The 16,655-nt window shown below is 42.9% G+C and overlaps 1 protein-coding gene across 12 annotated transcripts in view; it reads right to left on the minus strand.

The window, feature by feature from the left end:
• Positions 1–314: 314 nt before the first annotated feature.
• ANKRD26 (ankyrin repeat domain containing 26) overlaps positions 315–16,655 on the minus strand; it is a 52,127-nt gene continuing 35,786 nt past the window's right edge. For 7 of the 12 annotated variants that reach the window (XM_051610844.1, XM_051610835.1, XM_051610818.1 and 4 more), the window contains 11 exons: positions 14,833–15,008; positions 14,535–14,628; positions 13,795–13,872; positions 11,451–11,585; positions 10,489–10,601; positions 9,953–10,094; positions 8,203–8,484; positions 7,526–7,761; positions 6,793–7,039; positions 1,961–2,006; positions 802–1,048 (listed from right to left, as the gene is read on the minus strand). In XM_051610844.1, the coding sequence (XP_051466804.1) occupies positions 900–1,048; positions 1,961–2,006; positions 6,793–7,039; positions 7,526–7,761; positions 8,203–8,484; positions 9,953–10,094; positions 10,489–10,601; positions 11,451–11,585; positions 13,795–13,872; positions 14,535–14,628; positions 14,833–15,008 (1,698 nt within the window). In that variant the 3' untranslated portion in view covers positions 802–899. Of the gene's footprint in view, positions 1,049–1,960; positions 4,697–6,792; positions 7,040–7,525; positions 7,762–8,202; positions 8,485–9,952; positions 10,095–10,488; positions 10,602–11,450; positions 11,586–13,794; positions 13,873–14,534; positions 14,629–14,832; positions 15,009–16,655 lie in introns of those variants that run through there. The other 5 variants (XR_007888644.1, XM_051610872.1, XM_051610861.1 and 2 more) reach the window with 5 other exon arrangements.

Genomic DNA, 16,655 nt, shown 5'->3' on the forward strand with positions numbered 1-16,655 from the left:
TTCCCACAGGATCAAAACCTGTAGTATTTGCCGGTTTTTCATGGCTACCAGAAGCTCACCCATCACCTTCAGCCCAGACCACAAGGATTGCTCTGAAACACAGGAGAAGCCACATATACCTCATCTCTAGTCCACCATCTTGACACAACTGTGCTTCAAGCCCTCCTGGAGGAAAAGGACACAGATGCATGCTGGACAACTGCCTGACCTCCAGGAGCAGAGCTGAAGTGAGCAGAAGAGAGCTCTGGACAGTTACATGGACAGGAAAGGGAGTGAAGAGCAAAGTCAAGGAGGGTAAAAATAAAACAAAGACATACTAGATAACAAAGTTTATTAAATATCAAGTTCAAACAATATCTGGAATTAAATACAGTGCATTAGCTTCACAAAAATGTATTCATAAAAAAAGGAACACTGTCACAGTGACATTCATTGCTTTCCTCACTGCCTGTTAACTCAAGTCCTTGAATTGATTGGAAAAAGCCCCAAATTTTCCAGCCTCCATTTGTCTCAATACAACCATTCTTACTTTTCTAGAATTTGGATTTTGTTCTATAATCTTCTGATCTCTAGGGACTGTTGCAGACACTAAATTACAACGACAGATCTTCAGTAACAACAGGCAACTCACTGAAATAAGTAAAAATGCTTGTTTTATTAACAAAAATGGAATGCTTTTGGTAAAACACAGAACATGAGGATAGCAAAATAATGCGACTACCTTAATACAACAGTTCTGTCAAGCTCAAGAATCAAGATTAGTCAGTCTGCTAGTCTGACAAAATAGATATGGCTCATATTTGCAGTGCAAAATAAAACAACTGTGAACTGTGGGATGGGAAACCATAGGTGCAGTATGTAAACAAAATGATTGCCAGAGCCTTTCCCTAGCATTTTGTTCAAATCTTATGATTTTGGTACACAGCATCACGGTACTCCTGCACTGCCTTGTGAAGGGGATCCAGATCAGCATTGAAATTTTTTGAAGATCCATCAGTAGATACCATGGGAGAAGCTCCAGGAGATGCAGTTTCAAGATCAGCAGTGGCTAGGGAGAAAAGACAACATTCTTGATGTTACTTTTACAATAGAGAGGGGCAGATAGGTCACTGTAAAAATACTATGGGTAACTGGAGAGACTAAAATCCAGAAAGAGATTTAAAAACTTCCAAGGGAACATAACAGTGAAAGGGCTAGGCACAAAGAAACATTTTTTTCCACATTTACTTCTCAGTCAATAGTATTTCTAAAGCTATTGAAAGATTTCAGATTAAAAGCATACAGGAACAGAAGGCAATTGTCTCAGAGGCTACCAGTTTTGAAATAGCACCAGTCACTGCAAAGTGGTGACTCGGGAGGAACAATTCTCAAATAGGTGTTCTTTGGCCACCTGGCCTCATTTTACAGAGCATATTTTATGCCATGTAGTACAAGCATTCAACTCCTCTTATGTTTGCCTTAAACACTGTGGAATGATCTTTGCCTAAAGAAAGGCTGTCTTTTGTCACAGATTATACTCTTGCTTATTCCAAAGTGGATAAGAGCAGCAAAAACCAAGAACAGCAGAGAATGTGCTTCTTATGCTTTAGTGCTAAATGCAATCAATGTACATGGAAGTAGTGATGGCTGAGGTCTGTAAAAATTCATCTCAGTGGTTCTTTTATGTTTGTGATTGCGAACTAACTCTAGTGAAAGATGACTTCAACTTAAGCCAAGTGTGTCTGTCTGGAGGAAATGGCTTCGTTTTCTTTGCACTTGATTTTTTCCAGGCAACTGTGTAACATTCTACACAGTATTTTGGCAACAGGGAGTTTTCGCAGTCAAGTCTCAACTGGAAAGCTAGCGGAAAAAAACACCCATGCTTAGCAGAGGAACTTGACAACTTTCAGGCCATTATTTTCAAGAGTTAGGAGCAGTCACCTTTTGCCTTAAAAGTACTCCCAACAGAATGACACATTACCTTCTTCAAGTATTTTAGAGATGTTTTCATCCAGTTTCCGCTGCATCTAGAATAATGCAGAAGATATGCAATTAACATTTTGGCAATACTTCTAACACATTCTTAAAATCCACACATAATGTGATAAAATCTAAAAAAAATCACCCCAAGTGGAGACATCTTGGTTTGGGGTTGGATTTTTAATGAAGGGAAACTCTTGGGTCAGCCAGGCTGTAGCATTCTCACTGCTGAGCAACATTGACTGTAGCCCCAAACAATATGCAACTCACCAGCTGGATTATAAGGAGGCATTTAAAAATAAACAGGAGAAAGCACAGTGGAGGCACTGCAATGAAGGTGTGGCTAAAGTCTTATCATCAAAGGCATGAGAATAATGTCAGCTAAATGCTCAGATATAGACAAATGCCATCCATAGGGACAAATTCCCTTGAGGCTGGCTTCTGTACTTCCTAAAAGAAGAGGTGCAACAGCAGCTGCTGCAGGACTGACACACACCATTGTCCAGACAAAAGAATGAGCTGATGTTCTTATTTTCTCCACCTTAAGATGGAGAATTGAAAAAGATCCTAAAGATTATGCCAAGATTTTTATTTATTGTTATTGCAAATGCCATGACACACTGAAATAAAAATAAAAACAGACACAGCTTTTTCTTGTGACCTTTGTACTTGGGAAAGACAGCAGCAACCACAGCTTCTGCACCAGAAGTGCTGTGGGTTTTACTGGGTAACCACAATCAGCTTGGATCACAGGAAAAGAGCACTTACTCCTCTCTTCCCTAGGAGGTGGTTACTTCTAGTACCAATTAATATATTATCACTTATGATTCTGACTTTGAAGTCCCCATAAGAAGAAATCAGATCTTTTGAAAAGTCACAGTCCAAGCACTTTATGCTGTTGCTTACACATGTGACTTGCACATTGTTTTCTGTCAAGTTAGTAACTCATTAAAGTGAACTTCAAAACAGGCACCATTCAGCTTCCAGGCCTACAACGGCCACGAAGATGCTGAAGGGCTTGGACTACACGAGCTACATGGAGAGGCTGAGAGAGCTGCGATGGTTTCTCTACTGGAATAGACAAAGCTCAGGGGGACCTTATCTAGGTATATAAATACCTGGTGGGGGGAGTAAAGATGGAGCCAGACTCTTCTCAGTGGTGTCAAGAAAAAGAATAAGAGGAATGGGCACAAATCAAGATTAGAGGAAATTTCACTTTAACATAAGGATTTTTTCATATTCTTTCCTTTTCAAGTTGTAAATATGGTCAAACACTGGAAGAAGTTGCCCAGAAAATGCTGTGGAGTATCCACCCTGGAGATGTACAAAACCTGACTGGACATAACCCTCAGCAACCTGCTACGGACGACTGTACTTTCAAGCAGGGGTGGAGTGTGACTAGATCACCTTCAGAGGCCTCGTCCACCCTCACCCATTCGTCATTTCTTTTGCTTTAGTACTGAAGCCCTGGGGAATTAAGCATTTCTAGCAACATGCCCACAAAGAGCTGAAACATGTACCATGTACTCAGCAGGCCATGGAGAGCAAGAGCCTCAGGAAGGGAATCACTCTGCATGCCCTCAGGAGCAGGCAGTAACTCCATGGGCCAAAGAAGTGGGGACGTAAACCAGCAAAGCTGAGGGAAGGGCCTTCACTCCAGGACTAAAGGGACAGCTGGAAGCACATTCACCAGCTCCTCCAGAAGAACCACTCAGTGGTACCTTGTTGGAATACTCTGTGCCTTCACAGGTAGAAGAGGGGAACATGGAGCTGAAAGAACAATGGAAAAGGAATCTCCAGATCCCCAAACCTCTAATAGTTTTCAAGTAGGTACAAACAGCAGTAAAACCCTGGGGAGAAGAGACCCCTAACGTGAAATAGGATGCAGATGACACAAAAAAGCAGGAAAACTAATGCCTAGACCAAAAGGTGACCCCAAAACAGCAGCAATCCTAAGCAAAGCAGTAGCAGCTGTGTTAGAAGAAACTACTTTCAGAAAAGGATCCCCCAGATTCCCAAGCATCTTTATGATTCTTATCCATGCCTGAGGAAAGAGAAATAGGTGGAAACAAGAACACACTGATTTCTGAAAGGGGAATGAAGAGCCAGGGAAAATACACCTTTGAGGAGTATAACTGGCCTCCACTGTTCTCTTCCTCCCCAGCCCCCTGGAAAAGACAACACAACTAGCTATCCCAAACCTCCTGAGAAGGTACTTCTCACCTCACTGCACAACTCTTCATACTGGGTTTCCCTGCTGCAGTCACCTTCTCAAATTCCTTTTCAGAAAGCAGTGTTGACTTACTGCTTACCCACACAGGTTGCTTGAGCACAGAGTAAGCTGGATGGTGTAAGACTCCATGAGGTGATACTCTAGGAACTCAAACTTCAGAACACTACTGGCAAGTGGGTAACAAAACTGGCAAGGAGGGGTAAACAAGCCTACTTCTATAGTTTAAAGAAGTTCCACTATAACAGGTGAAATCCATACACTGTCATCTTACAGATCCTTAACTACCACAGAAGCCATAACATTACAAATACATAAAGGATAAAAGCAGCCATTCTTTCACTTGGACACACTAACCATTTAAAAATATTGGCACTATGAGAAAAATGTGAATGCATCACTAAGTTTTAATCAAAACCTATACAGCATAAGTAGACACAATATTTCCAGTATAAAATACCATCCAACATTAAACAATACTGGCTACAAACCTTGTCATGTATCTGGCTGCAGACAAAAACAAAAACAAACAAAAAAAAGAGAACAGATTGTTGATTAAGGAGCTGAAGAAGAAAGAAAAACGGCCTTAAGTTCAAAGGTCTTCAGGGAGAAATAACATGAGCTACATGTAAAGGAAAAAAGTTAAAAAGCTAACAATACAAAGACTGCTACAATACAAGAGTGCAGATGGAAAAGAAAATCAGAAAAGTAATTGAATTTGAGAGAAAGTGTAGGAGCAAATAGTCCCTTTCTCACATTCTGTAGAAAACTGGTTTCATAAATCCACTAATTCACACTGGTTGCAGCTAGCAGAGTTCACTACTGTTTTCTAAGTCAAGACACATTCATTTTCACCAGCCTTTAGCACAATTGTTAGGATTTCAGCTTAAACATTTGTTAAACCTACCAACAGGACTCCAGTTCCAAAATCTCCTTGCAGCAGACATTCCTTGCCTTAGTCTACAGACTAAGGCAGCAGTTCCCAGGTGATGATACAGACACTGCTAACAGTCCCTCACATTTCTCTTTCATCTGCTTCATTCAATTTAGTTCTGGATGATGATGTGCCAATTCATGAGCAGTTTGGGAGTCAGAAGACCAGATCATTAAAAAAACCCTGTCAAAGATCTCTTTACTCCTGTGAAGGACAGGCAATACACACCTACATCCTTCTTATGATGCAAAATACATTTCAGCCAACCTCCTTCCAGAGCATAATGAACTGCTGGTTGCTGCAGACACTGTTTGTCATTACATGACCAGAATTTTCAAGTACTTGCAATTTATTCCTCATTCCTGGAGCTGTAATAAAAGTGAAAACAAAAAAACCCAAACACTCCAAAGACATATGCATGTGATTGGGATTTTACTGGTCAGTGACCTTGTGTCATTATGAACCTTTCTGTATTTTCCAGGTACTTTTTCACTTCCATTTCAAGGTTAACTTCTGTAGCATATATATTTGATAAGGGGGAGGGGCTATACTGTAATGGAGCACTTTTCTTTATAGTGTTTCTTAAGAAGAAAATGCTTATTTTTTGCTGAGCTTGCAACATCTTCAAAATGTAACGCTATAGGCATAATCACTGCCATTTGCCTCTCAGGTTATGTAGTGCATTAGGAGAACTGGAAACCTTTCAAGCCTTGAAACTCCAAATTCCTTAGCTATGTCTAAAGGAAATGTGTCCACTTGTCAGAGGAGCACTTCTTTCTCAGCATGACTTACCACTGTTTTTTTCTCATTGTTGCACAGACAAGGAAGAAATACCAGCATTTTGAATATTAGCAGTGTGAAGTACTTGCACAGAGAGCTTTGACTAAAGCAGTGCAAGACAACTAAGACAACTACCTGAGGTATTCTGCCATTTAAGCTCCTTAACTCCCTGTCATGAGAAGCTTCAGTGGCAAAAGCATTTGTAATCTCCAGCCCAGAAGGCACTGCTCAGCTTGAATTCAAGGCAAGACAAATTCTGTAGAAGGGAACCAGGCTACTGGGAAAGATCTGAGGCATAACTGAAGTGAACAGTGAAGTGGCTTAGAGTAATAGAAACTCTTCTATCTTTATATAATCTAGTGAACAGGCAGAGTACTAAGCAGCACAACTGGCAAAGCTCTTCAAAACAGACTAAAACTGTCATCTTTGAATTCCTTCCTCATGCTCCAATTTGCCTCCTGAATGGCACAGGACTCTTGCAGAAATGATGGCACAGACCGTGCATCTAGGAATTTTGCATTTGGAAACTGATGGAGATTCACCCACCACCCATTAACGTATGCAGAGGGATACACACAGATTTTCCCTTTTATTCCAGACTTGAAGCTTTATTTTCCAATTCAATCGTCTTTCCTTAGATGCACATGTCAGGAATCCTGTACTTTCAGTTCCTCACACATATGGTGTGGCTTCAAACACTGTTAATGATGTACTGCACCCAGCTGAGGTAACTTAAGCCAGCAGTTCTAAGTGAAATACCCACTTAGATGCATGTTCTCTAGCAACTACATTTGACACTACAAATGGATTGTAACTTTAAGCTAAAAAGCACATCCTTGCTTATGGATACTCCCTAGCATAGTTGAAAACAGTATTTCAAAATGCTTACCTTAGCCACATAGGCTTCAACCCTGCTTCTGGATGATAATGCATTCCCGTTTGCACTTAGGAAGCTTCCTCCTAGACTTAGACTTCTGTTCAGTGCCAGGTTGTTGCCAAGATGTCCCAGTTCAGTTGAATACAGAACTGGGCTTGCAGCCAGACCTCCACTGACGATGCTACTTGCAATTAAAGATTTTCTTCTGTTGCGCTCCTGAAGGAGCTTAGCATTGGCTTCTGCTAGTTTCTCATTAGCTCTGAAACATTCAGAAATATACAAAGAATCATCTTTGGGAGTAACACTGCCACAAAGTCACTCTCTAGCTCTTTGTTCAGCGTCTGAAAGCAGAAGGGAGTAAGGACTAAATCAAAACCAGCATTTCATCTGCCCTGGGAGGTGGTGGAGTTGCCATCGCTGAAAGTGTTCCCGAAGTGTTTAGATGTGGTGCTAGTGGTTGTGGTAGCTGGATTACAGTTGGAGTCGAGGATCTTGAAGGCCTCTTCCAACCCTAATGATTCTATGATTCTATTAAATCCCTGATCAGTGGTGCTACTGCTGGAACACTAAAGAGAAATGAAGACAGTTCTCATTAAGGGAAAGCATCTTAAGGAACTTTCCTCACAAATATGACATCTTACACTTACATACACAATGCTGACCAGATGCAGATGAAGAATTTTTGGAGGAAAACACTTGAGGAAAAAGTAGTATCTTATTACCACTCCAAGAAACATCTACTTACCTTTCCAGTTTAGTCGCTAGGGATCCTCTACTTTTTACTTCCTCCAGATACAGCTGTTTGTATTTCTCCACTTCTGTCTGAGTGGATTCTTTTTGAAAAATACTGTCTTGTTGGGTGTTTTTTATCTTGTCCAATTCCCATTCAAGATCTCTAATTCTGTGTTTTAGCTGGTTTCTCAGGGAAGCATGATGGCTGGCTCGGATTTGTTCTAAGCGGTCCTGGGAGGCTGCCTGTGCCTGAAGCAGATAACACACCTTCAACCATTGCAAAGAAAAAGACAGAACTCTCCCTGCCCACCAACTGTACATACCCAATTTCAAAGGCCCAGCTTTACTCTGTGAGGCAACTGTGCTTCCTCACGACCATCAACAACCAAGGCAGAACCCCAGAGCTACCAGGCTAAGTAAGTCTTTTCATTTAGAAGGAATGCCCCCTCTTAGTGCCATTATTCATCAAAGCAACTAATGGAAGAACACTGTCTCTGTAGGACAGGGCATACAGAAAAGGATTCCTCAAAGAAATGAGGAGAATCCCTCACCTCCAGCTCTCCCTGCCACTTTGGTGACTTCTTTTCTGAGCACTTTCCCCTGTGCAATGACAAAGCAGGATCTGTATGTCTGGCCATGACAACTCCAAGTTTGTAATAGAGATTACAGACACGTGAGAAATTCACTTACCTGCAAAAACAGATTGACTTCTTGGAGTATTTGCCTTATTTCTTGTCCAGCTCGTTCTTCCATCTCTCTTTTACATTGTTCTATTTGCCTGTGATCCACCATGTTAGTCTCCAAATGATGTTTGAGGTTAGTCACCTCTTCTTTCAGCTGGCAGTTGCTCTTCTCCAGTTGTTTGTGGTTCCCACGCATGGTGGACAACTCTTCTCTCAAATCTTGATTTTGTGTTTCTAGCTGCATGCATTTTTTAGACTCTCTCTCCAGCTGTTGAGAAAGGTCAGCAACCTGTAGACAGAAAAAAGAAAGAAAGAAAAAAAAAAAAGGAACTCAAAGGGATCTAAAAGCACCCAATTTGTGAAAAATTGGGAAAGGGTTGGCCATTGAAACTATAATTATCATCTGCTGACTCAGTGTTCAAATCCAAGTGAAACCAGGCTCTTCCTTTAAAACAAGAACAGCTTTCACAGCATTTCTGAGAGGATTCCCCAGGTTCCCATCCCGTCTCAGTCCTTCTGCAGTAGGTCAGGTCACACACCAAGAGGTACCAAACTGGCAGCATTTCACCCATAGGGCTAGGTGGAAAAGCACTAAAACTACTGTTCTGTGAGATGCCCATATGCTCATGGGAAGTGAAACACACCCATACCCAGGCACTTCTGGTTTCTTCAGAAACAACATGTATCATCCTTTAGAGGAATTTTCACATGCTGTCAACACAGTCAAGGCTTCATTATAGAACTAACAAGACAAGAAACACACACTCTTTTTTTCCATGACACTGAAAGATCTGTAAATAGTGGTTCAGAACACAGCTTTCCCAGCACTGATGGAGGAAGACAGTCCCTTTAGGTCAAACAAACCTGAATAATGGGGAGAGAAGTAGATAAATGGGTTCATGCTACTGAACAGCCAGAGCAGCCTCAAAAGCACTTGTGGGAACTCTGCTTCTGGGTTCCCATGAGAAGAGAAAGATGGGCTGAGACTGCTACTGCTGAGCAAGAAATTACAGAACTTCTTCTGCATCACCTCATCACATTGTGCCCTGGGAAGCAACAACACCTTTCAGAAAAGCATACCCTGAACTTTCTCCTGCTCCAGTTGTGCCTAATGTGGGGCTTGAGGGGTGATCTTGGGCAAAGCCAACCAAGATGGTTGTTCCGAGTTGTGGCAGAGTTACTTCCCTCTCTTCTAGAGGAGGAATCCTTCTGTCAGACCTAGAAGATGCTGCCACGGCCTCAAGTTGCAGCCAGGCCTGTGCTGGGTCTCACTGCACTCAGCCCTCACCTAGGGATACGATGTCCTGGTAGGAATGCTGATCTGCCTGTCCCTATGGACTGGCCTGGCGATCTGCACTCTTGGCTGATCCCACTGACTGTCACTGAACTTGTTCTGCTCTTCTTGGGGAGGGCCTGTGGAGCAGTTCCTTGTCCCTCGAGGTCATGGACCCTGCCAGCCTTGCTGCAACTCTTCATCTCTCCCTTCCTCTACAAAACAGCCTGCCCTTGATGTGCCCTTGCAGATGCTGCTTTGCACATCATGTTTTCATCTTTACGCATAATCATGACTACACCAGTGTTAGTTATAATAATCTACTACTGTAACAGTAGAATGAGCATCAATAAAAGGTGACCAGTTCCAAATGACAGCCAAGGAAAAAAATCAACAACGTGAAAAGAAGTGCAGGGAAAGAATAACACAGGTTTCAGGAAAAAAATCACCACCACCAAAAAACCTCAAAGAAATCAGAGCTCACCTTTGTTCTTAATGTACCAACTTCAGTGACCATTTCAGAATACCTGTTCCTTATTTCTCCCTGCAAATTCAGCTGGGACACTTTTTCTCTCTCCTCATATTCCCTTAGTTTCCCTGTAGCTCTGCTCAGAAGTCTCTTCAACCTGCACAGCAAATTAGTCAAGAAAACAATGAAGCACAGGAACAACTGACCTTTTTCACATATGCTCGTATACAGACAGGGCTCGCTCAATCTTTAATGTGCTTGATGCAATTGGAATTACTGAGAAGAACCAGCATTCCTCTGATGAAAATCACCTGGAGGGTCCAAAGTTCACCCAAAAAAAAAGGATTCAGACTTGCCTCCCAGGAGAACCACAGGGCAGCCTGGATTTGAAGCTTTTGTGGCAGCTATTGAAGCCTACAGCCTCACATACAGCAGTGCCTTGCAAGAACTGACAGGAGGCTTGAATTCACTCACAAACAGTTATGTACACCTGTTTTTACACTGAAGTTCAAAAAAGTCTGACTTGCAGTCAGGGATATTAAAAGTCACACCTCTTACAGTCTTTCTGCAGCTCGATGTTTCTTTCCATTTCTTGGTCCAGACGCAGTTCAACTGAGTGCTTCAACTCTGCCAGCTTCTTCGCTTTCTGTCTTTCACTGTCACACTTTCAAAAGAGAAAAGACAGATGACACACACAGCATAGGAACAGTATCTAAAGGAAAGGCAAAAAAGTGGCAAAGATGCTGGAGGACACTTGTGGGAATCCGTCTGCTCACAGAAGGGATGGTACATCATGGGAGAAAACAGGTCTATCTAAAGCTTTCAGGGGATCTCCCAACAACCAGCAGACAGGGCTTGTGGAAGAATTCTGCAACTCTTCAATGTTTCATTGCCCTCTGCCATTATTTCCATCTTTTCTTTGTGGGTGTTTACTTGTTCACAAGTTGTTCTTCCTTGTGTTTTCTCAGACAAAACACGGAAGAGCTGGCAGCTGTTTTAACTTTGTAGTTATATTTTTCCTCTACAGAAAGGGAGAAAAGACTGCCCCTTGGAAACTGACAACCATTTCTTGTTTCCCAAGCACTAGTTTACCTCCTCTGAATTCCTTCACTATGTTTTCCTGAAAGGCTTTAAGCTACCACTATCCTGAAAACATGCAGTAGCTCCTGCATACATTGAAGTGGAAACATGAAGCATTTTAACCCTGCTCAGAAACCAGGGGGTCAGAAGGTGAGCAGAAGGAATCCAAGAAAGAACTGGGGAACTGCAGCCTTGCTTGATGTGCTCAACTGATAGCAAACCCCACTGGGAGCTCTTCCCAACAGAACTGCTCCAGAATTTACACTAAGATAACCAGCTAGCTTTTATTTGTTTCCTGGATGATCCCTAAATCACAAGAAGGTCATGAATAGCAGAAATATCAGAAAAAGCTGATTATATAAGTACTTGATGAAAAGGTGATCAAGGTTCTCCTGGGTATTGGATAGTCATCTGGAGAATTTCCTGGACTCACCTGTTCCAAGAGTTCAGCCTTTTCCCTGTCAAGCTGAGCAACACGCTCTTCAAGGTGTGATCTCAACTTCAACTGCTCTTCCCACATGCTGTGCAAGTCCTTTGATGTCAGAGTCAGCACGTTCTGCTTTTGCATCTGAGAAAGAAACAGTGGAAAAAAGAAAATCTGCAATACTGCAATAAAAAGCAGTAACTTACATGGAAACAGGCCTAAGCTTTCTTCACTACATCCAAGAGCTGCAGTTAAGGTTAAATATACTTTAGGAAACATAACCAAGAACAGCAATTGAAGCTGGTGGAAAGAACAAACACGCTATAAGTGACAAGATGAGGCTACAGCTTGAGAGATAAGAAAACACACACAGAAAAAATCACCCTAAAACTTTCTTCCAGAGGCCTTCTGGAGTTCATAATGATACCTACTTCACAATATAAAAATTCCACTAGTGCCCACCACAGAAAATAGCCTCACTGCTTCTGTAGCAGCTTTGCATCTCCTGAGAGCAAGAAAATGTTTTCAAATCAGCAATGCTACTTAAGCTTCTACCCAAGGGGACCAAGATTTGCCTGGCAGATGCATTTCAGTGGAACAGAACTTGCTGATTCAGTTCAAGTATAGAGAACGCAAGTTTACTAGCTGCTTTTAATGGCATTCTGTAAGAAAAAAAACCACAACAAAACAACACAACAGATGGACAGAAAGTCATGAAAACCTTAGCACAGAGGCTTAGGATAAGAAAATCCTTAGGGTGTATGTGACATTCAGGATGTAGAGTGCTTGTCTCAAACAGTCCAAGAGATAAGTGGTGTACTTAGGCACTCAGGATATCTGTTCTGTGTCTTGAGACATCTAAGAGTTATACAAGATTTGTTGATGGACTAAAGAGACGTCTCAGCAACCCACCAAACCGTTTTACTCCCCTCCCCTGCGATGTGTACCTGAGAACTGGGGAATTTAGTGTGGGACATGCCGAGATTGGAGACAAAGGGGTTCTACAGCTGTTGCTGGGAGCAGAATATCCAGCGATAACCAGGCCTTGATATTTCATTAAAACCACCAACCTAGCAGGAAAAAATGAAGAGTGCCAGTCTCCAGCTGCCTCCTAGGACCAAACCTCTACTGCAATAAACTAATCCTGTGGTGCCAGTTGTCTCAACCTCCTATTTTGCAATGGCTTATCTGATTAATTAGCCAGACAAAGACTATCTCCAGGACATAACCCTGGCACCATACCCCCCCTCCTATCTTGGAGAAGCACGAAGAAGACAGAAGGATTTTCTCCCCTGTACAGGGAGAAAAGGGGGGGTGGAGAGGGCAAGAACTGTATAAAAATCTGGGACACTATGGGTGCAGGGAAGCACTTCCCCACTGACGACATTGCCGGACCGTGGTGGTAACCATTCTCTCACTTGCTGTCCTCTGTATCTCTGCTTTCTTCTTTATTTTCTGTTTCTGTTTTCCGCCCTGTCCTATCCGCTCTAGGGACTTTGTTGTGTTACTCCAATACAGTTTGGTGTGCACATGACATCTCACCTCGTTTGCATCTTAATTTCACCATCTGGGATCACCTTTAAACCTTTTCACAGGTCCTGCTGGACAACAAAGGATGCAGCTGCCATGTGGCTTCTACCAGGAGAGGGAAGGCAGAATCCAGCCGCCCCAGCCTCCCACTGTGGTGAGGAGGGTTAGAAAGCAAGGGGGTTCTGCCCCATCTCTCGTAAGACCGCACGCCAGCCCCAGTGCCTCTTTGTGCACCCGATGTTGTGTTATCTTTGTTTTGTCCTGGCAAGATTATAAAAATTTGCCACACATCTGAATATCAAATCGTGACAGTGTACAGCTTTCCCAAGTATCCTCATGGAATAGGTGAAACACTGGGTCTTATGACAGAAGCCAGCCTGCTCTCAAGGGGAAGTTCTGAAAAAGCTGCAAAGACAATACAGATCTCCCAGGTCCAGTCTGCTCTCTCATCTTGCAACCACAGATCTCCTCCCTGGCCACAACGTTCATCCTGTCTATCATCTGCTGTGGTTTAACTCCAGTGGGCAGCTAGAGCTGCCCAAAATCACTTGCTCACTCCCTCCTCATGGTGAGACAAATCACGCTGATGAACTCTTGATGTATCTTGCACTCCACAACACAGACACAAAACAGAGCAGCAGGGGAATATGGAAGTTTATAGTGCTGCCTTACCCTAAAACTGTGCTGGCTTCTTGCCTTGAAACCAGAAGGGTACTTGTGGACTGAACTGTGCCTGCACAGCCCACCTCATCTTTTCATCAATTTCCTGCACACAAAAAAATTCAAAGGCTAAGCCTGTCGTTCACAGAAGCCAGTCATGTACCTGCTGCTGGTGCTTGTCCTCTGCAGCTGCCTGGGTTGTCCGTAAACTAGTTATCAAGTCTTCCAGGCGATTATGAACCTACAGAAGCATTAGAAGAAGCAAGAAGACACACTGGGACTTTCCAGACTGAAGTTTACCAAAAATAAACATCATATACACCTCTCCACCTCTTTGCTCCCATAGTATTTACACCCAGCACCAATGATCAAAAAGGCCATTGTCTGGTGTCACTGTAAAACTGATTGCAATCATCACCTCTGCTGTTTGCTCCAGGGAGCGAGAACACCATGTGGGATACAAAAGATCTCCAGTGAAAGCTGACAGGAGCAGCTTTTCTCATTCACAGTGCATTTGAAAACTATGTTCTCTTAACCAAAGGGGAAGAACCAGCATCCTGCCTGTCTTCCCTCCTCTCTTACCAGTATCACTACACTGAATTCAGCCTTCACAAGCAGTTATTTTCAAAATCTCTTCAGCACTAATTAACAACTACAGTCATAACAAGAACCCCAGTTCCATGGTTACAATAAAAAATAATTTGCTTCATACAGGCCACAGATGAAAGCACCTTCTCTTAGATGGCGGAAGGGCCAGGCTGCTTTCCCAGCAGCCTGTATTCAGCAGAACGCAGGAACTGAGTGCCCTGGGCTCTCCAGGAAAACCTCATCTTAACATTTCCCCACAGCAATAGGTGACTAGGCTCAGAAGCTCACAAAATGGGAAGTTTAGCACCAGCTTACCGAGGCAGATGCTTGCAGGTCTCTTTGAAGGGCTTCAATCCTTTTGCTTTGTTGCTGGACTGTAGCTTCCAATCTTGCATTTTCAATTTCGAGGCTTAAGAAGAAATACAGATCTTATTACTGAAACCCACCAGAGCACCAGTTCTCAAAGAACAGTGTGAAATACCATCATCTCAACCAAAAGCATCCTTCAAAATCCTGTATTAACTTGCTGTAATGCAACAAGGGTATTTTTTTTTTTTCACACAATCCCAAAAAGCCACAGATACCTTGCTTCACTGTATTATTATGCTCTCACCGTTGCACATGTTCTTCCAGTTGTTTTATAGTAGTGTTAGTCCCAGAAGATGTCAAAAGGAGGTCCTGCAGTTTTTGGGAAGAATCTCTTACTTCTCTTTCCTTATTATCCAAGGCAATCTTCAAGTCATGAATAGAATGCTCAGACTGAAGATGCTGTTCTTCCAGCTCCTGCAACTGTAAAATCACAGTAAGAATCCACAGCAACCAGTGGAGCTTTTATATAGAGGAGTCAACTGCTGCTGAAGAATTCAGGTACTGCAGATGTCTGCACAAACCCTCTACCCAAAGCACCATAATCATTTAACGTACATTCAAATCTTCACTTTTACTGGTAAATGAACACAACCTGTGTTACTTCATCCTCTTTCAGACTGGCCTCTCCCATGACTCCACTGGTTTCCTATAGCATGGTTGTAAGACACCACCCCTCCTATCCTTTCAGTGACTTATGACACTCTATATCCACTTGTTTGCTCCTCCATTGAAAACATAAATTAAAAAGTTCATCCTTCTCTTAAAGTGATTTCACATCCTACTCATAAGGAGATTAAGGTGATTTCTATTTCAGAACTCTGAGGCCTATATATCTGCAGTTTTTTTAAGAACACTGCAAGAAGTGGTCCCCACCTCAGAAAGTAGCTTACAATTCACTTGCAAGAAGGCCACTTAAGGATGGGAAATTACAGCAGGGCCAAACAAGGGAGAAAAAAAAAATAGATATACATGCAGAGTAAGTCACAAAAGCATTCAGAATTAGCTATATGCTGGTTAATGAAGTTAAATCCATTTTTCTGCTGGTCACAAGTGGTGTTCCCAGGGGCCAGCTCCATTTAATATCTTCATCCATGATCTGGACAAGGGGATTGAGTGCATCCTCAGGAAGTTTGCAGATGACACCAAGGTGGGAGGGAGCGGTGATCTGCCTGAGGGTAGGAAGGCACTACAGAAGGATCTGGACAGGCTGGATCGATGGACCGAGGCCAACTGTATGTGCTTCAACAGGCCAAGTGCCAGGTCCTGCACTTGGGTCACAATAACCACAGGCAACACTACAGGTTTGGGGAAGAGTGCCTGGAAATCTGCCTGGCAGAAAAGGACCTGGGGGTGCTGGGTGATAGCTGGCTGAATATAAGCCAGCAGTGTGCCCAGGTAGTCAAGAAGGCCAACACCATCCTGGCTTGTATCAGAAACAATGTGGCCAGCAGGACTAGGGAAGTGAGTGTCCTCCTGTCCGCTCTGGTGAGGCCACACCTCAAGTGCTGTGCTCAGTTTTGGGCCACTCACTGCAAGGACACTGAGACACTGAAGGGCGTCCAAAGAAGGGCAATGAAGCTGGTGAGGGGTCTACAGCACAAGGCTTCTGAGGAATGCCTGAGGGAACTGGGGATGTTTAGCCTAGAGAAAAGAAGGTTCAGGGAAGACCTCACTGCTTTCAAAACTACCTGAAAGGAGGCTGTAACAAAGTGGGTGTTGGTCTTTTCTCCCAATTAACAAATGTCCTGGCTTGAGCCAGGACTAAGCCAATTTTTCTTTTACTTCTTTTTTTTTTTCCTTTAGAGAACTCTCCTTTAACTAGCGGCAAGTTTTCCAGCTAATGGACTAATAACACTGGAATGTTTATGTTACAGCCAAGAGATCAAGGACACTTTGCTCTGCTTTCTGAATTTCTAGCTTTGGATGCTAAAGGAGCAGAAGAGTCATATCTGCAACCCTCCCATAGGGAGGAGTGGACTAGATGGACAGCAAATTTGACCACTGATATTCCACAGAATACCACTGATAGACCCTGTATAAAGCCAGGGATCATGGAAATAAGCCCCT

Source organism: Apus apus, chromosome 1 (genome assembly GCF_020740795.1).
Source record: "Apus apus isolate bApuApu2 chromosome 1, bApuApu2.pri.cur, whole genome shotgun sequence".
NCBI classification, from domain to species: domain Eukaryota; kingdom Metazoa; phylum Chordata; class Aves; order Apodiformes; family Apodidae; genus Apus; species Apus apus.